Genomic DNA, 21,181 nt, shown 5'->3' with positions numbered 1-21,181 from the left:
TGTTTATCTGGGTGCAAGCTTCACCCATACATCAGAAACAGGAAACTCATTTCAACCCTCTGCTACATCTTATTCACTTGTTTTATAATCCAGTCATCTTTCCCTGATCTAGTAACAATCAACTAATTTGCATATCAGCTGATAATCCACTAAGCTGACAGGACAACAGAAATGCATGTTCAAAATATTATCACAAAAGAGAATTTCCTTCATACAGTAAATTACGTATGCTGCACCAATCAAGCAGAAAGCATCTCACAATTCACTATGTTAACAACCAAATTTATTGTCTGATCACTGGTTGGTCATACCAAATCTCTCTTTTTTTTCCCTTTCACAAAAGTTAAACTGTTGTCCTGCAACCTAGAGACACTCAACATTTGATAACAAGTGTCTGTTAAATTGACACTATTTTAACACTGATGAGAGATAACAAGCTGATCTTCATTGCATGTGTGTGTGTGTTAGTAGGCAGGTTCAATGGATGTGTGTGCAGTGGAGCTGCATATTCAGCAGGGCATGTCCTTAAAGCTGCATTTCCTTCACATTTCTCTGTTTATGTGTGTTTGTGTGCGTTTTATTTTTACCTTTGTTGCGACTCTTTCTCAACCTCCACAAGACAGACGGCCACAGTTTTCCAACCATGCTCTCTTCCCACTTCTCACAGCTTCTGTCTCTCTCCCACATCTGCAGCAGTTCACGGTTGTGGCGTGTCAGGGGCCCAGTGGGCTGTTCTTCTTCAGCTTTGCCTTATGTCTTTCACTCTTTTCAGTCTCTTCCTTTGCCATTTCAACTCCCAGTATGGCAAATATGAAACTCAGACAGTCTTCTCAAGTCCATTCATACACTGTGATGTCGCTGGTGAACCTCTCAGCTTGTGATTGGGAGCACATGCTTCCATCGACGATTGCATTTGTACATGCTGCTGAACCCTTTAAGGTTTAAGGTAGTGACCGAAAGAACAAGATTGTGGATACAAGCGGTGGAAAAAAGCTTGGTCTGAAGGGTGGCTGGCCTCTCCCTTAGAGATAGAGTGAGAAGTTAAGCCATCCGAGAGGGGCTCAGAGTAGAGCTGCCAGTTGAGGTGGTTCGGGCATCTGACAAGGATGCCTCCTGGGTGCCTCCTGGGTGAGGTGTTCCAGGCATGTGCAACCAGGAGGAAGCTCCGGGGCAGACTCAGGACACGCTGGAGAGATTATATCTCTTGGCTGGCCTGGGAATGCCATGGTGTTCCCCCGGACAAGCTGGAGGTGGCTGGGGAGAAGGAGGTCTGGGGTTCTCTTCTTAGGCTTCCCCATGCCTGGCCCCAGATAAGCGGAAAAAGATGGATGGCTGGATGGATGGATGGATAGTAAAAAAAATGTAATTCTCTATTAACGCCAGTGACTGTGGTGTTTGTAAAAGCATGTTTGTTTTTTTTGTTTTTAAATCTCAAAACTTCATGAACTCGTTAATATGGAATTAAATGATCCTTTAACACTTGAAGCTACTGTAGGTCATGCTCTCCTTCTGCACTCCCGAGCTGCCAGCCTCTCTCACCTTTTCTCTTTGTGCATGTTTGATTGTAGGAATGGAGTCCGCTGTGCAGGTCACCAAATACTACTGACACAAGTACCTGAACTTTGCTGTACTGTAATTTATTGTATCATAAAAGTCCTTCTTGGCAAAATGAAACATTTAGATTAGATGTTAAAACGTGAGCTCTCCACTCCCTTTTTTCATAACAGGAAACCTGCATAAAATTGGATCAATTATGGAAGGCCTACTTAGAGTAACTAAATAACTCTCTATACAGTAGTTTCTATATACAAACCATTTGAAGGCTGTAAAAAGATAGATGTGCACTTACAGTTGTCAGTTTCCACTGTTAGAAATGTTACCAGGAAACTTCAGTAAAGGGATATGGTGGAAGTTCAGATGAACAAAGCTTTAAGACGATCACACAAACCTCTCACGAGTGCCAAATATCTGCAGGACAGTGTAGCTGACACAGCAGTGGTAATGATCTGCTTTTAGATTAGTCTGGTTACTGCAGGGGTTTTATTTTGGCTGCTTTACAATTGCAATAGACACAAGGGTGAAGTGAAGTAAATCTACTAAACCAAAGGTGTTAATAGTTTATCTATTTTGTCATTTACTCCAATCAGACCTGCCACAGCAGTCACATATCTCTGGGTCCAGTACTAAGAGAAGATCCTCTTGATTGTGTGGAGTTCATTCTGTCTTTGTGTAATGGAGCAACTCAGGAGTTTTTACCTGTTAGAGCACTGACCTGTCCTTTTGATTAGTCATTCTGCTGATAACGCCTTTATGGTGCAATACATACAAATCACACAGCAAAAAAACAAACAACATTTGTTCCTGTTTTTGGAATTTGATCTTTTTTTTTCTGGTTTGTGTTTAGTGTGAAAACACCCTCTCAGACAGCAATAAAAGAAAGCAGCTCCAACTCTGTGCAGGAATCCTGTACAAAGAAGCTTCAGCAGCTCTTCATCAAAGGTTGAGACTTAAAGCTCCAACATGATCTTGCTCCTCTTCTTGTTCAGTCTGGCTCTGGGTGCTCCTTCTGAGTCTCATTCTGATGGAAGTGAAGTGAAGCTACAACTTGGTAACCATCCCATATTCTAAATCTTCCCTCCCCTCCTTTATTTCAGCTTTGTGTGTGTGTGTGTGTTTTTATTATCTTAATTACATTTTAGTCAAACACATAGATTTTTTTCTGCATGTCAGATGGGTTCTACTATACTGTATAATTATGATAAAGTCCTGACTGTAAACATAATAAGAGCAGCTTACTTCACTGCATGTTTTAACTTTCACCATGTCAGCTGTGCAGACATGCTTTTCTGATATTCTTCAGAGGTTAGATCAAAGAAAAATGTCAGTCACACTGACAAAAACAGTTATTGTTTGTTTTTCATTTCATTTCATTTCATTTATTGTTGTTCTGACTGCTGTGTCTTCTTCAGATGACCACAGAGTTCAACTACGGCAAGGAAGCTGTCCCCTGTTCTGGTACAGTTTCAATGGCCGCTGCTACAAATATGTGGCCACACACATGAGCTGGGCTGATGCAGAGCTCTACTGTGTGTCACAGCGAGCCAACCTGGTTTCTATCCACAGCAGGGAGGAAGAGGAGTTTGTTAAATTATTAATTAAGAACTTTGACCATGCTGAGGGATGGACCTGGATTGGACTGAGTGACATCCATAAAGAAGGCAGATGGATGTGGTCTGATGGTTGCCCTGTGAGTTTCACCTACTGGGATGCAGGACAACCAGACAACGCTGGAACACATGAACACTGTGGTCACACTAACGTGTTTGAAGCAAAGAAGTGGAATGATAACACATGTTCTGTCAATTTAGCTTCTGTTTGTGCAACGCAGATAACCTGCCCTTAGAAACTCTGGGGTTACAGGGCCCATGACAAAACATTCAAGCACGTATCTGGTGTCACAGACATGCGCTTGCATGTTTCATCAGCACGCATTTAGTACTTTAGATAGGGATGAATGCAGAAAATACACCTCCTCACTGATCTTCCCAGAATTGATTTTAACAATAGATTTTCCATATTTGTAGAAACATGACAAATGTTTTGTTAGCTGTAGCTCAGGTCACCTACTAACTGGAAGGTTGGTGGTTCAATCCTAGTCTGCTCCAGTCTACATGTCAAATATTCTTGGGCAAGATACTAACCCCATGTTGCTCTCTGATGTATCCATCAGACTGTGAATGCGGTGTGAATGTTAGTTAGTAACAATTTAGGAAAAAGTGCTTGGGTGAATGAACAAGTGTAAAGCGCTTTGAAGTCTCAGAGTAGAAAAGCACTCTGTAAGAACCAGTCCATTTACATGAACAGTCAGTCACTTCAACTCTGAGATGAAGAAATAAAATCCTTTAACCACCCTTTAAAGATTGTGGTATAAAAAAAAATTTTTTTTTCCTCAAAACCTTACTGACCTCCATAAAGAAGGCAGATGGATGTGGTCTGATGGTTGTGCAGTAGATTTTGTCTACTGGGATGCAGGACAACCAAATAACTGATGCAAAGAAGTGGAATGACTGCCTGTGTTCTGCCATTTTACCTTCTGTTTGTGCAGTATGGATAAACTGCACTCAGAAACTAAAATTTACATTTTCCCTGCACTGTTGATGCTGTCTGTCTTTAGTGTGTTTTTGCAAAAGTCACAAAATTCCACGAACCTCGATTTTCATAAATGTGGAAACAACCACTGGCAGCTGCACTCAAAGGGAATATTTACTCATCGTTTCAATGTCAAAATTTATGAAAGCAAAGACTGTTTTTGGTGCACAAATGAATGGTTAAAACTGCTCTAAAGTAAAAGGAATGAAAAGCTATAAATGAAAATTCATGATCAGTGCCTCCATTGTGTATCTCTGGGGTTACGAGACACGTCTGCGACATCAGTTACCACATTTCATCTGTAGTAGTTGACAAACACTAAGTATTACAAAAGGAAACAAATGGAAAAACTCAAGTCTAGCTAGGATCTGTTGTTTGGCTTTATCCCAAAACACACACACACACACACAGAGAGAAGTATATCACTGAGGAGGTGAGGAGAGAGGTACAGCAGTGAGTGTCTACAGCCACAGCCTGTAAAGCTAACATCCAAAGAAGAGGTTTGACTGTTCTTCAGGAAACATACAAAGAGGACCACTTACCTACGGTATGCAAACTTATGGTATGTGTACAGCAACTGGTCTACTTTTGCAACCTAAATGGGCTTTTAGCCACTGTTAGCCACTGTAGCTGCCAGTAGTGATAAAGACTCCAAAAATAAAAGCAAAACTAGAGAAAATCAGTAAGAAGGGACAAGAAGAGAGCAACGATTTGTAAAATCACTCCTCGATGATCTTTTTCCAGTTGTCAATTTCATTTGCGCCAAAGTCATGTGAAATGGATTCACAAGATTCATGCTTCCTAAATTGACAGATTAGCAGATAATCTGTGGGAACTGATGATTGTGACATTGAAATTACTTATACATGTGATTCTTCAGTGCTACCATAAATTTTATTTTGTTTAATTTGTTTATTTTGAGAAGTGTAGAAGTGGGTTCACTGAAAGGAAAGAAGGAATCTTCTTGCATGGAGAGGAGGAGGGGGGTTTATTCAGTCTTTGTTTACTGGAGCAGCTCAGCAGTTTCTCCTTTTCTCTTCCCACATAGCAAGCAGGTATGGCCCAGATCTGGTATCAAGCCGGCACTGCTGACTGACTTCTGGCATGACAAGACATATGTCATCCAGATATGGGCCAGGCCTGGCATAGATGGCACTGTCTATGTCATGGTATGCCACATCTGGCTCGATTGTGGTTTAGTTTATGTGGCCCAAGGTCATAGAAAACAGGACTGGCCCGGATCTGGCATCAAGCTGGCACTTCTGACTGACTGGTGTCATGGCAGGGTGTATGTCAACCAGATATGGGCCAGGTCTGGCAATGATGCACTATTTATGTTCCTATTTTTCTATTTTAGTTAGAAGATCCAAATGCCATGTTGCAATACTGTACTTCTATGGTAGCCAATGTTTCAAATTCAGGTTTGACAGGTTTGTGAGTTTACACTTTATCCCAAATCTAGTGAGGGTTTACTTATCTTTGCCAGTGGGTGGCTGTAGCTCAGGTGGTAGAGCAGATCACCTATTGATCGGAAGGTTAGTGGTTCAATCCCTGGCTTCTCCAGTCTGCATGTCGAGAGTGTGAGTGTTAATGTGTATGAATGTAGTTAGGAAGCACTCAGTTAAGAGAAAGTGTCTGATTGGGTGAATGCGGCATGTAGAGCACTTTTAGTAATCTGGGAGAGTTGAAAAATGCTATATAAGAATCAGTCCATTCACCGTCTGAACAGTGTTTTGTCATGTTACTTTTGCACTATTATGCACATGTTGTTATTACATGGCTTGATTAAGGTACACATTAGGCTGACATCTGGGGCCAGAGCTGAAACTGTTCTGGGCCAGTACAGGACCAGCAGTGTGTCTACAACTGGCCCGTGGCTGCAGACAACTTACACATGGCCCACATACCGCAAAGAATGACGGCCCTTTGGTGGCCCAAACCAGGTTTGCCATTGGTAATCCACACATGGGCCAGCAAAGTAGCACCAGTGTGTCTGCAACTGGCCCATGTGTGGGCCACCAAAGGGCCGTCATTCTTTGCGGTATGTGGGCCATGTGTAAGCACATTGTGTGGGCCAGATCTGGGCCATACCAATTTTGCTATGTGGGTTATTGTTCTACCTCTGAGCTGTAAGTTTGATTAATCATTATGCTGATAATGCCTTTTATAATACAACTGATGTCCAACTATGGCCTTTTCAAGGTTATGTTAAATATTCCCAGTGACTTTCTCTCATTTAACTAATTAACTTCTGTAGTTATAATTATTATTATTTTATATACGTGCATCTATGGATTCTTTCTTATCTTTTCTTTTTTTTTTTTCTTAAGAGCATTAGAGCAATAGATAACGCCCACTATCAGAGACTCTGGAGGTGGAAAGAGAGTCTTTAACCATAACCAGGAGTTAAAGTGGGCTGGAAGGATCCTGAACTGTATTCTGGTTCCTTCGATTAATGAGCAGTTAAATCTGATAGGCAGATGAATGTGTGTTACTGGGAATCAGTTAAATTATCATGTACTGCAGCTGAGTGTTGAGTTCACTAATAGAGTAACAAGAAAATAAAGACATCTGACGGCTCGCTTATCTGTGCTGCTGAACTATGTTCTTCTGAAATGCCTTGAAAAACAAACTGAAGAAACATATGAATTTTTTTGTTATTCAGAGGTTGCATGAAAATACTATAACAGGCAGTTTTGTTCAGGCTAAACTAGTTTATACTAATGAACTGTGCTGGGCTGCTCCACTGCAGGGTGTGGTGTTCATGGTCAATGTTAGGCTGTGCATCAAGGGTAAAAGATGTGATTTTATATTTAGAGTGATGATGCTTTATGGTGTCGGTGAAATGAGTTTGTGATACGTCTGCTTATATCTTCTTGAATTCAGCTGAAAATCCTGTCCTTGGGATGGATGGACCAACAAACATTCACTCTCTGCAGAAATCTGAACATCCTGTACAAAGAAGCTTCAGCAGCTCCTCATCACACTTTGAGACTTAAAGCTCCAACATGATCTTGCTCCTCTTCTTGTTTGGTCTGACTCTGGGTGCTCCTTCTGAGTCTCCTCATTGACTACAGTACAGGATAGAATGAAAAGAGGTTTCATGTCTAGTGTTGTTGATGTCATGATGCTGCAGTGCACTCACACAGTGGTGTTGCCAGCGTGGATGTCATTAATAGCCTAATCAGACGTTTGTTGCTGCGGCAGAAAAAAGACGAAGAGGTAATTTCATGACACAAATCCTTGGTGCAGATTTAAAACAAACTTTAACCGAAATATAGCAAAAGTTCAAACTGTTCTGAAATTTGAGGACGTTGCAGTGACTTCTAAAGTGTCCGCTTATATTTTCTAATAATAGTGTCAATAACATTAGTTATTGACATGTGTTCAGTCTGGCTCTGGGTGCTCCTTCTGAGGCTCCGTCTGATGGCAATGAAGTGAGCCAAACAATAGTGGAACAAATGAACACTGTGTTCACACTAACTTGTCGGACTTAAAGAAGTGGAATGATCAGCAATGTTCTGTCAATTTACCTTCTGTTTGTGCAACACGGATAAGCTGCCCTTAGAAACTGAAATGTACATTTAACCTGCACTGTTTATGTTATCTGTCTTTATGTGTTTGTGCAAAAGTCACAAAATTTCACCAGCCTTGATTTTCATGAATCTGGAATCAACATTTGGCATCTGGCAAGGGGTTATTTACTCATCGCAAAGACTGTTGTTGGCATATAAATAAATGATTAAAACGGCTCTGAATTAAAAGGAATGAAAGGTTATAATGAAAATTCATGACCAGTGCCTCCACTGTGCATTTCTGGGGTTACAAGGCATGTGACAAAATGCAAGCACATGCCCGCAACATCAGTTACCCCAATTTCATCAGTACACAATTATTGAAGCTGAGTATATCAAAAGGAGGCAAATGGAGAAAAGCCACTTCTACCTTTATCATTACCAAAAATAACTCAAATCTTATTAAGATTTATTTATTAAGATTTATTTAATTCATTCATTAATTTATTCATTCTAAAAATAAAACAAGACAGGAGTATACCCATGAGGAGGCCAAGAGAGAGGCACAACAGTGAGTGTCTACAGCCATCTGCAAAGTTAAAAAGTTAATGAAAAAAAAAAAAGAAGCTTTGAATGTTCTTCAGGAAATCTGGAGAACCTTTCCTGAAGACTGAAGTCCATACCAAATATTACAAACCTTACTGCACAAGGAGATTACTTGTTTTTATTTAAAGTGTCAGTACATTTCGTCATAGATTTCTTCCTCGTGCATTAGGTTTTATTGAAGTTATCGTCTTGTTTTTATCAGGAAAAAAAAAGGTTGTTGATGGTGTGTTGATGCTTTTCAAAATGTCTTTGGATAGTCAATCTCTATAGTCCTGTCCAGCTCTTCTCAGGTAACAGCCTTTCTCCTGGTATCTCTTACACACTCTTGAGAATGTGCCTGGGACTCACAGCAGACCTTCTTGCAAGAGCATGTATGGATGTGCTAACACTGACTTTCCGGCTGTAAATCCATGTCCCTATTATTTGCCTAGAGAATTCACACACACTGTCATTGTCATTGTTTACATTCCTCCAATCTGACGCAGAGACTGTGAGTGATGTCATCCACGCCACTGTTGCTAAAGTGCAACAGTACCTACTGTATGGAAAAAAAGAGAATGTACACAAACTTGTCATTTGCCAAGTTCATTTGCACCAAAGCGTGTGAAATGGATTCAAAATATTTATGCTTCCTAAATGGACAGATTAGCAGGTAAACTTCAGAAAATGATGTTCATGAATCATACTGTGACGCTTCAGTGCTACCATTGTAGTTTATTTGATTTGTTTTTTTATTTAATGAGCTCCCAGAACTTCGTCTGTATTTTTACATGTTTATTTCTTAGAATTCATGTCCAAAGAGTTGTGCTGACAGATTTCTTTCTTTGTCATGTAGAAAAACAATATGGAACTTCTTCACACTGACAGAAAGGGGAGTTTCACTGGTCCGGCCCACTTAAGATCAAAGTGGGCTGTGTGTGGCCCAAGGTGTAAAATGAGTTTGGGGCTGGCTATAAATTGGGACCCATCAAGACCATCATGGCTCCTCCAACTTCCAGCTTCCAACCCGGCTGTGTCTTTGTGTATTGTGTCTGATAAAGTTTGTTTATCTATAAGGGCTAGAATAGTTATTTGTGTATATATTTTACATATTAGTTATTGCCAAATGAAGCTTTCTGAAAGCATTGAAAGTAGTGTTGAAAAAGGGTTCATGACTCCAAGCTTTTTAACACTGTCCTCTTTGGTGGCATCTAGTGGCCAGAAATATGAAGAGCTAATTAAATGAAATTTTAAATGAAATTAAATGAACTGCTTCATTATCATTTCCCACTCTACGGAGCTAATTTAACAGGTCGTGTTTAGTATCATTTGTCATTTCTGTCTGATATGGGGCTACCACTGTAGGTTTTGGGGTAAAAAAAATGTTTTCTCTATTTATAACATGGCTACGGAGCTACGGAGCCCCGCAGAGGACATGGGAGAAAAAAAAATTAAGACGGACTTTTGCGAGATCTCGCAAAACAAACTCGGGATCTCGCAAAAGTTTTGCGAGATCTCGCAAAAGTTTTAGCCGCATTCTTCGGCCTTCGACCTCCCGTTAGCTTGAAGCTAACGGGAGGTCGAGACCTACTACAGCCGGGAGGAACACCACTTTCCCGGCACATCGTGCCTCGACCTCCCGGTCGGCTTTGAGCCGGCGTCCGAAGAATGTGGCTAAAAGTTTTGCGAGATCTCGCAAAAGTTTTGCAAGATCCCGAGTTAGTTTTGCGAGATCTCGCAAAACTTTTGCGAGATCGCAAAAGTCCGTCTTAATTTATTTTTCTCCCATGTCCCCTGCGGGGCTCCGTACTAAAAAAACCCAGCATTTTTGTTCGGCTTTTCATTTCGCCATTTGTTGATTCACTCAAAGAGCAAGTAACGTAATATGGGTCAAGTGATCAGTTTGATATCAATCTTTTGTGATACACTGTCATATTTACATTATTTGTACAGTACGAATGATTTGCTTTGGTACCTGGTGAAACTTAAACTCTCCTCTGTCTGCCTGGCTGCGCTTCTCCTACAACAAACTCGCAGGCAGCAGCTTCTCTCCCCTTGCTCACATGCGTAAGTGCTGTGCTCAGTCGCCTAGTGCATGAGCTCTGATCATACCAAAATTAGAGGGAATTTACGACTGTGCGCTATGTGCTTTGAATATTGTGTGTAGTTTTTATTTTATACAGTTGTCAGTCAGGCATCTAACTATGAAACAAATTACACTCCAAAAGACCCCGGGCTTCTGAAACAACAACCCGGGCTTAATAAGCCACCCCCCGCTCCGCCGATGCTTCCCGTGAGGCAACCATGAGATTGCTTTGTGAATTTAGATGAATGTGAAGTGTTACAGCCTGGAAACAGTCCTGTGTTCTGGTACAGCTTCAGTGGCCATTGCTGCAGTTATACAGTGTATCGGAATTTCTTTCATTTAGGCATTAATCACATTATTTTATTGTATTAACATGTCTGACACTCATACTGTAAGACAAATGGTGGGGGGTCTAGTAAGGAAGCAGACCAGAGTCTTTTGTCTCTTCGAGGACTCTGGGAGGGAGTGTGAACCTTAAGGTGTGAAACAGCTGTGTACTGCCTTTTGTTCCTGGAGAAGGTATTTAACTGAGAGCCATGCTAGGCTCAGTGAGACTCCGCTGACCGTCTGTCCCGCGGACATGCAGGGCTCCATCAAGCTTGGTTGTCTGTTCTTTGTGTGCTTTGATTAAAGAATGTTAGCTACCGCTCACCGCTCGTCTGCAGGCTTTATTTAAATGGAAAACTTCCACAACAACAGCCAGATTTATGACCTGGGCTGATGCAGAGCTGCACTGTGTGTCAGAGGATGGTTTCTATCCACAGTTTAGAAAGAAGTTTATTAAACTGCTACTCCAAAACTTTGATCCTGCTCATAAACACATCTGGACTGGAATCAGTGACTCAGTCAGGATGGATTTGGGTTAATGCAACTGAAGTCAGCTTTGTTCTTAGAAATGATGGAGAGCTGAGCAACAGAGTATATAATGAGCACTGTGTGCATTTCAACCAGGCCACAGACTTATTATGAAACAACAGCACATTTGAAAACATTCTCTTGTGTTTGCTGAACTCTCGCACTGAGCAGCTTATTATTGATTTAACTCACTGATTTTACATCTGCTGTTCTGTGGTGATGATTAAGTGTGCTTAAGTACAAAAGTGTCAAAATTATATTTCCATGCGTGCAAACAAGCTCAAAACATTTGGATAAAATTACTGCACTATTTTTCCTAATTTAACAATAAAATAAATAAAGATTTAATGTAAATAGTGTAAACAAACCTATTCTATCCACTGCCCTTCATCATTATCATTCACATTCATAGGCAAAAATATTATTGTATCCTAAACAAAAATCGGAGCATGCTGCAGTTAAGACAGAAGAGAAACAGATTTTAAACAAGTTTTATTAAATGTTTAAAAGGACAGTTTTAGATTTATCCATTCAGCTGCAGCCTTGATGGTTTTTAATGGGCTGAGAGCAAGGAAATAATACATGTAAAAACACTTCAGCTTATAGGCTCGTGCAAATTTGGTACAAGGTCAGAAAATACCAATATGTGTCCTGTCACGATCAGATATTAAATCTTATAGAAAATTAAAGTTGCTGTAAAACTGTTTGCATCCAACAGGATAAAAATCAAGTAAACAAGCTGTATGTGTATTTCTATAGAATTTACATTTCTTACTGATTCTTAGGGAAAAATAAAGACTTCAGATGCCTTTGAAATCTCAGACCTTCCTATCAGAGTTATCTTCCAAGCATCGACGCAAACAGAAAGAAATCCTCTTGCATGGAGAGAGTTTGTTGTCTCTCTGTTTGCTAAAGCAGCTCGGGAGTCTCTTCTTTTCTCCTCCTGTAAAAGCTCTGACCTGTCTGTTTACTTAATCAATGCCTTTTATGACACAATAGAATATAATTACACAGTAAAAACAGTCACGTGTTGGTATTCGTTGGAATTCAATGGTCTTTTCTGGCTTGTGTTTAATGTTGTTTACAGTGGAGAGTTCTGGTCAGTTTGGCCAGTGATGTCACACCAGCAGTAAAAGAACCTTCTCAGGCAGCTATAAAAGAAAGCAGCTTTAACTCTCTGCAGGAATCCTGTACAAAGAAGCTTCAGCAGCTCCTCATCATCTTTGAGACTTAAAGCTCCAACATGATCTTGCTCCTCTTCCTGCTCGGTCTGGCTCTGGGTGCTCCTTCTGAGTCTCCTTCTGATGGCAGTGAAGTGACGCTCCAACTTGGTAACTGTCCTGTACTCTGGCTAATCTTTTCTTTATTTACTTTGGGCTTTATTTGTGTTTTTTGTAATTTTAGCACCTTTTAGTTAAACACTCCAAGAATATGTTTTTTATGTTTCTGATGTTTTTTGTTTCAGCAGATACTGTGATACAAAAACGATTATTGTAGGATTATAATATGGATTTTTTTTCTTCCCATACCAGATGGTTTCTCCTAAATCATAGAGTTATGATAAAGACCTTCTAATAAACATGATAAGAGCCACTTTGTTCTCTGTGTATTTCAACTTTCGCCTTGATGGACAAGCTTTCATATTTGACTTTGGCACTATAAATAATCTCCAGAAGGGGATCTGTTAACACTTCAGATTAAGTAGATGATCATATTTTCCTTTTGATGCTTAACTGTGTCGGCTTCTATCTTTTGGCCCAGTTTACTTTTAAAATATAGCGTTAAAAAGTAATTCTCTGTTAATTTTTATGTCATTTTAAAAAAGAAACCGTGACTGTGGTGTTTGTAAAAGGTGTTTGCTGGTAAACATAATAAGAGCAGCTAATTTCTCTGCATGTTTTAACTTTCACAGTGGCAACTGTGCAGACATGCTTATCTGATATTCTTCAGTGTCACGGTTCACTGAGGACTCACACGCAGGACTCTTGAACTTGAGATAAACACAGTGGTATTTATTACACATTTCACCAGGTGTGTGTACAGACAGTGCGGGGAATAGTGCTATATACAAGGTGACAGTGGTATGGGCTCCAGGGGATCCAAGGTCGGGAGGAAAGGGGGAAAACACTCGCTCCTCTTCGGTCACTCACTGTTTGCTGCCAGCCCCTCTCCAATCACTCACGATAAGGAATCCTCTCGGGGTAAACAGGGACGGATCCAGGCAATCCGAGCCACACAACGGGTGCGTGGGCTGAGGGTGTGAATCCACAGTGAGTTCCGCACCAACGAGAGAGAGAGATAAAGAAGAACTAGAGACAATAATGCTACTGATCAGCTACCTGCTGATCCACCAGGCCGTGACATTCAGAGGGTACATCAAAGAAAGAATGTCAGTCACACAGTCAGTCAAACAGTTATTATTTGTATTTCATCAAGTTTTGACAGCTGTGTCTTCTTCAGATGACCACAGAGCTAAACTACTTCATGGAAACTGTCCCATGTTCTGGTACAGCTTCAATGGCCGCTGCTACAAATATGTGGCCACACACATGAGCTGGGCTGATGCAGAGCTCTGCTGTGTGTCACAGCGAGCCAACCTACTGTCTATCCACAGCCAGGAGGAAGAGGAGTTTGTTAAATCATTAATTAAGAACTTTGGCCATGCTGAGGGATGGACCTGGATTGGACTGAGTGACATCCATAAAGAAGGCAGGATGGGTGTGCAGTGAGTTTTTTATACTGGCATGCTGGGCAACCAGACAACGGTGGAACAAATGAACACTGTGTTCACACTAAAGTGTTTGATGCAATTTAGCCTCTGTTTCTGCGACACAGATAACCTACCCTTAGATACTTAAATGTACATTAAACCTCCACTGTTTATGCTATTATCTTTCTTTTGTGTGTTGTGTGAAATTTTCAAAATTCCACTAATCTTGATTTTCATAAAGCACTGGCAGCTGCATTCAAAGGAAATATTTTGTAATTACTTTAATCTGAAATCTCAAAATTTATGGAAGGGAAGACTGGAGTTCCATCAGTTCCTTCTTTGCTGTTTCACATATCATATCTTTACCTTTTCCATTTCCTTTCTGCCCACTGCCCTCTTTCCTGGAAAACTCCCTATCTCCACAGTTATGTATTCTGGACCAGCTGCCTTTCCACTAGCTGCCCTCACTCCCTCCTTACTAAACCTCTGCATTTCCTGATGTCTTCATGTCTCTCTCATTTTCTTCATTCACAAGCTCCTCAAAGTATTCCTCCCATCACTCTCTTAACTTGTTAGTAACTGCAAAGAAGTTTAGTACAAAGAAGCTTCAGCAGCCACTCATCACACTTTGAGACTTAAAGCTCCAACATGATCTTCCTCCTCGTCTTGTTCGGTCTGACTCTGGGTGCTCCTTCTGAGTCTCCTTCTGATGACACTGAAGTGAAGCTACAACTTGGTAACCGACTGATCTTTTGTTATCAATAAAACATCCCAGATTGGCAAAACCGGGTTTTCAGAGGACATGTTGATACTTCAGATTAAGTGGATGTAATGTGCTGAAATACTGACTGCCTAAAGTTAACTAATACATAACTTCTCACGAAATGAGACTGTACAGATAGTACCTGTTATATCAAGGCCCCGTGGTATTCACACAGTGACACAGAATAACAAACACATGTATACATTTTTCAGAGTACTAACAGTGAAGCTTTGTATTGGTCAGCTGAGTTCAGCAGAAGATGGAGACATTGTTACGATGAGCCTTTTCTGTCTAAACCACCACATGACAGTTTCAGTATTTTAATGAAAGTTATGTTGTTGTTGTTATGCTGTTTTTGTTGTTGTTTCAAAAGAAATCGCGAATTTCACAAGCAGCTTTATGAAGGTCTTGTACTTCTAATATTGTTAATATATAATCACGTTCCTCAAAGGCCATCTCCAGGTGGACCTGGTTTCCTGTTTTCACTTATGTCCATCTTCTATGTAGTTCTGTATGAGTAAAGGGGTTTTTGTTTGTTTTTTTACCAAATAAATATGAAGAAGCCCTTTTTGAAGCATATAAGAAAAGGCAGACTGTTACTTTGTGGCACGTTCAGGATCTCAGAGCCACTCTGAGCAGCTAAACTTTGTGACTCTGACAAAAAGCATGATCCTGTTCCTCTTCTTGTTTCTGTTTTCTTTAGATAACCAGAAAGTGAAACTACTGCGTGGAAACTGTCCCATGTTCTGGTACAGCTTCAATGGCCGCTGCTACAAATATGTGGCCACACAAATGACCTGGGCTGATGCAGAACTCTACTGTGTGTCTGAGAAAGCCAACCTGGTGTCTATCCACAGTGAGGAGGAAGAGGAGTTTGTAAAATCTTTGATTAAGAACTTTGACCATGCTGAGGGACGCACCTGGATTGGTCTGAGTGACCTCCATAAAGAAGGCAGATGGATGTGGTCTGATGGTTGTGCAGTGAGTTTTGTCTACTGGCATGCTGCAGAGCCAAGCAACGGTGGAGGAGCTGAACACTGTAGTCACAACAACTATGATACAAATAAGAAGTGGAATGATCACCTATGTTCTGTAACTTATGCCTCTGTTTGTGCTACTCGTGTAGCTTGCCCATAGCAACTGAGAACCTTACATATTCAAAGACTTTCATGTTAATTATTGCTGGATCAACAACTGTACATATCACCAATGTGAAGTCATACCTTAATTCTAAATCTATATGTTATTCTGTCAAAATCTTTAATTTTATCATAGTTTTGTGACATTTTAGAAGAAGCTGAACTTTCTGATATTGAATCCAGGCTGTACATTAAGCTTCATGAATGAATCCAGCCAGTGATATAACGACAGTGTGCATCTCATGATTAAAGCTTTTCGATCTGACTCTGGGTGTGTTCTTGCATTCAAATGAACTTAAAGTAAAGCTACTGAGTGCTAACTATCCCATATAATTTTAGAACTACATATATACAAGATACACAGATGGAAACACAAACAAAACTCACCACTTGTTTCCAAAATTTACAAAGCCTGAGTTTCTTTGCTGTACTGGTCAAGTTGCAGGTCTTTGACTCCAGGCAGGTGCATTTCTCAGTGAGTGAGGCAGGAACTTCAGGTGGGTAATTAGTAAGCAGACAAGACACAAGGGCGACTGAACAGAATTTACAAAAGTCATCATCAAACAAGTTTAGCCAATTTGCCACCATAGTGAAGTCACGTTGTCACAGCTAGTCCTAAAATACACAGTACAGATAAAAGCAATGAGTTGCAGGTGTGTGAGCAAGCCTGGGAAAAGGCGCAGATTATCTGCTCACCTCTTCATCACCTAAGATGCACGGACATCAACAGTAGCTGTTCAGTGGACATCAAAACGTTACAAAACAACTCCTTCAGTGGACCAAAATATGACAGCCAAAAATGACGACATCTGTTTACACAGTGGGACAGGTCATCCAATTAATTAGGCTGCTTTTGAAAGTTTGCAAATGTGAAAAGGGGTGACGACAAACAGCACATTCCATTAATATTAATTATTCAGCACTGTATGCATGAGATTATGATTTGGGGCTGACCCCCCTAAAAGTTTGAACCTAAAATCGCCTCCGAAGTAAAGAACAAAGCTCTTCCTTAATAAATTTTATAGAAAAACTTAAAGAGAATGAGAGCTAATGCTCTTTAATGCAGGGAATTAGCTCGCTCTGTGTTTACTAGAGCAGAAATCATTATGCTGCAAAGGCCTTTGATCATACCATAAATATACAATTACAGCAAAAACAGCCACGTTCTCCTGGAAGTCCCAAGAAAATGTTACTGCTTAAAAACTATTAAGTTCTTTGGCATCTCGTGATTTTCTTTGTCTTCTGTTTTGATTTATTGTGTCCAACGGAAAGCTTTGTGTATTACTAGGAATTAGTTAATTTATTGTGTACTGCAGCCTGGTGTTGAGTCCACTGACAGAGACACTTGCTTGGTAAGGAGAAAATAAGACATCTGACGGCTCGCTTATCTGTACATGATGTGCTGCAGAACTATGTTCTTCTGAAGTGGCTTGAAAAACAAACTGAAGAAACATATCTTTTTTTAAATATCTTTTATGTCTTTATATCTTTTCTTTTTTGTTGTTATTCAGAGGTTGCAGGAAAATACTATAACAGGCAGTTTTATTCAAGCTAAGCTAGTTTATAGTGATGAACTGTGCTGGGCTGCTCCACTGCAGGCTGTGGTGTTCATGGTCAATGTTAGGATGTGCATCAAGGGTAAGAGACATGGATTTATATTTAAAGTGAAGATACTGATTAGTTCAACTCATCAATTTACTTTTTATACCAGCTTTAGGCTCTCAAGGAAATTAGTTTGTAAAGCATCTGCTCATATCTTGTTGAATTCCGACCTTCTCTGCAGGTCAACAAATTATACTACCCTACGTATCTGGACTTTGCTGTAGTTTTATTGTATCATAAAGGTCCTTCATTGGCAAAGTGGAACATTTAGATCACATCTCAAAACGTGAGCTCTTCACTCTTTTTTTGTTACAGAAGGCCAACGTAGAGTCACTAGAAAAACATAGACATGCGCTTTCAACTATCAGCTTTCTGATCGATTACATTTTATATCTGCAAGGAATAAAGTCACACAAAGTTTGAGAATGGCAAAAGCAAATTTTTTCATGACTGTAATTAATAGTGCCAAAGGAAACTGTAACCTAATTTGGGAAAATATTAACAAACTCCTTGGTAACAGTAAGCATAATGCTGATACAGACCTTGAACTTAAATTTGCCAATGAACTGGTATCAGAGCCTCTCAGCCTAGCTACTAATTTAAATGATTTTTTCCAAAGTACTATTAATGAAATTGCACAATTGTTTTCTAATTCTTGTGACCCTCAACAAAATATTGTGAATGCCGACACCAAAGAGGATGTTTCTTCTCCAGATTCAAAGTTCAATATTCAGAAAATTACAGAAAATGAAGTAGAAAATATAATCTCTAAATTAAGAAGTTCTAAAGCAAGGGATGAGTTTGGATTTGATACCAATTTCTTGAAGCATTATAAATCTTGTTTTTTGGTGCCTGTGACCCATCTTATTAATTTATCAATCACGCAGGCAGTCGTTCCTCTGAGTTGGAAGGTGGCAAAAGTTACACCAATTTATAAATCGGGTGATAAAACAGACCCTGCTAATTATCGACCTATTAGCATACTCCCTATCGTTTCAAAGATAACAGAAAAGTGGGTTGCTAACTCTATCATCAAACATCTTAATGACTCCAATCCGGGTTTGCACCCTATGCAATTCGGATTTCGCACTCTTCATTCAACTGAAACGGCTGTCTGTGTTTTTGTTGAGAGAGTGAAATCTTACTTAGACAAGAGCAGTTATGTTGCGGCTGTTTTTCTTGATTTCAAGCGTGCGTTTGACACTGTGAATCATCTTAAGCTCTTGTCTAGACTGTCAACATTTAACTTTAGTAATCACACTGTTAAATGGATACAGTCTTATCTATCAGATAGAAAACAATGCGTGCAAATAAAGAATAGCAAGTCACCCTATCTTTACTGTACGCAAGGTGTCCCCCAGGGTTCAATTCTAGGCCCCCTGTTATTTTCACTTTATGTAAATGACTTGCCTAATGTGTGCAAAAATGTGGACACGATTATGTATGCGGATGATACGGTAATTTTTACGCAAGCCAAAACTGCTGATGATGCAGCCCATCAGCTTTCACTGGCATTACATGATTTACAAAAATGGCTGAATGACTCATGCTTGTGCCTTAATTTTAAAAAGACCGTATCAATGTTTTTTAGTAAACCTAAAACAACCGTGGCTGCAGTAAAAGTCTGCTTGGGTGCACAAGAATTAATTAATGTTGAGGAATTTAAGTATTTGGGAGTGCTACTAGACTCTAAATTATCCTTTAAAAAATACATTAAAAAAGTAGTGAAAACTGTAAATGTTAATATACAGAACTTTAGACATATCCGCACATCATTAACAGACACAGCAGCGATTACATTCCTGCATTCTATGATACTGGCTCATATTGAATATTGTATTACAAGTTGGTCCTATACGAGCTCTGCTGCTATTGGGCCAATCGAAGCATGCTACAAAAGAGCATTGAAAATATTAGATAAAAAACCTTTTTCATATCACCATTGTCAAATTTTAGAAAAATACAAGTTTTTAAATGTTACTAATTTCAAATAATTTAAATCTGCCTGTCTAATATACAAAGTTATACATGGTCTGGCGCCTCCACCAATGAGTGATTTTATTAAACAAAAGTCTAGCAGTGTTGCCGGGTCTCGGCTGACTCGAGCCACTGTTAGAGGTGATTGTGAACTGGCATTCAGGCGGACCACCTTTTCACAGAATGCTCTGTCATATCAGGGAGTGAGCTTCTGGAATAGTCTTCCACTGTCAGTGAGGGAAAGTACAAGTCTACCCATCTTTAAGAGTCACTTAAAAGGGCGGCTGAGGGACACACAAACATGTAATCATGTTTAATAATCATGTTTTATATTGGACGGGAAAAAGAGTTAGTGTATTACAAAAAGGGAAACAACTGTTAGTGCAATGGGTGAACGCAATATCACGATGGTCAGGGCATGTACAATACTGGGGTTTGTGCAATATAATTGATGTGTTTCCGTTATTGTTATCTATACTGTCCTCTGTGTCCACTCTCCTTGTCATTGTTTGTTCTAGTATAATGTGATCACTGTTTTTGTCCTTGTCCAATGACCTGTAAATAGTGTCTCTGTATGTTTTTACTAACTTGTGTTTAACACCAACCTGCCAGAGGGTCTGCAGATGGAAATTAGCCCAAGGCTATAATCTGGCATATTTACATTTGTTAAAATGTTCATTAATATGTATTGCCCCTCTTTCTAAAAAATAAATAAATAAAATAAACAAAAAAATTGTCAGAAATGTCATTTTAAAAATCTTAAGTAAACTTTTATGGTGGGAGTTAAGATGAGAGCTGTAGAAAGCTGATGAAGCTGATGAAGAAAGCTTTAAGGCTGAACTTCACATTTTAGGATAGAAAGCGACACAAACTCCCAACATGAGTGTCGGATATCTGCAGGACAGCCTAGCTGGCACAGCAGTGGTAATGATCTGCTTTAGTTTAAAAGTCTATGGTTTTGTTTAGTTTGGCTTATTTAAGAAATGCAATAGACACAAGGGCATTTAAACATTTGTACACACTGCAAATAAAGTGGCAAAGTACAAGCAAAAATTAAAGATTAAGCGTATAACTCTTACAGTTACATAGACGGTCTTTCTTTTTATTGACTCTGAACAGGCCGGCCACAATCACTTCATTTATATGTGTTCACTGCAATAAAAAGTGTGCATAAGGTTTGTTTTGGATTTGTTTACTGAGAATGATCGCACACTTCTATTTCCTCTTCCTGATATAGTAACCTATTCTGTTTAGCATTTTGCTGATGATGTGATTTTATAATATAATAAAACAATAAATACTCAGACAAACAAACAGTGAAGTTCTCTGGAAAAGGCCAGAGCTCAACACGTGTCAATAAGCAGTTAAGTGATGTCTTTGAGTTGTGGATAATTTTACCCAAACACATTTGAATGAGTTTTGCAAAAAAAAGACTAAAAGTTCAACGATGATCTCATAAATAAATAATATGTCTGTCCTGAGGCTTTTGTTAGAAATGAAGTAAGCTAACAAACACTAGGAAAGAAAAGCAGTTTCATTCATATGGACTTCACTATGAGTTTAATTTCCACCTGTTTTGCTTTTCTTTTTTGAAAAACAGAGCTTACTTATACTGGACCCATCCTACTGTCTCTTTCTCCTGCTGAGGTCCAGTTCTAGGCTCAGCATCAGCTGGGAGCACGTGCACCTGGACCAAACCAAAACATGAAATAAGGAGGGGGGGGAGGCTGACTGGATATTATTGTTGTTGCCAAAAACAAAGCTACATTAATCATCCTCTCTGTTGTAGCTCAGGTCTGT

General features: G+C 39.7%; 1 protein-coding gene and 1 pseudogene across 1 annotated transcript; both read left to right on the top strand.

Annotated features, from left to right (window-relative positions):
* The first annotated feature begins 2,425 nt into the window (after nt 1–2,425).
* LOC146362758 (galactose-specific lectin nattectin-like) lies at nt 2,426–4,461 on the top strand. Its single transcript, XM_084920136.1, has 2 exons — nt 2,426–2,608; nt 2,970–4,461. Exons 1-2 carry the CDS (start codon nt 2,521–2,523, stop codon nt 3,401–3,403), a joined length of 522 nt encoding a protein of 173 aa, XP_084776262.1. The 5' UTR covers nt 2,426–2,520; the 3' UTR covers nt 3,404–4,461.
* A 10,868-nt stretch (nt 4,462–15,329) lies between these two features.
* Nucleotides 15,330–15,800, top strand: LOC146362757 (lactose-binding lectin l-2 pseudogene; annotated as a pseudogene).
* Nucleotides 15,801–21,181: the final 5,381 nt, after the last annotated feature.

Source organism: Perissodus microlepis, chromosome 22 (genome assembly GCF_051167445.1).
Source record: "Perissodus microlepis isolate ML-2025 ecotype Zambia chromosome 22, ASM5116744v1, whole genome shotgun sequence".
In the NCBI taxonomy this organism is placed as follows: Eukaryota; Metazoa; Chordata; class Actinopteri; order Cichliformes; family Cichlidae; genus Perissodus; species Perissodus microlepis.
Note: the sequence above shows the minus strand (reverse complement) of the source record. Positions and strands in the feature narration are given on the sequence as shown.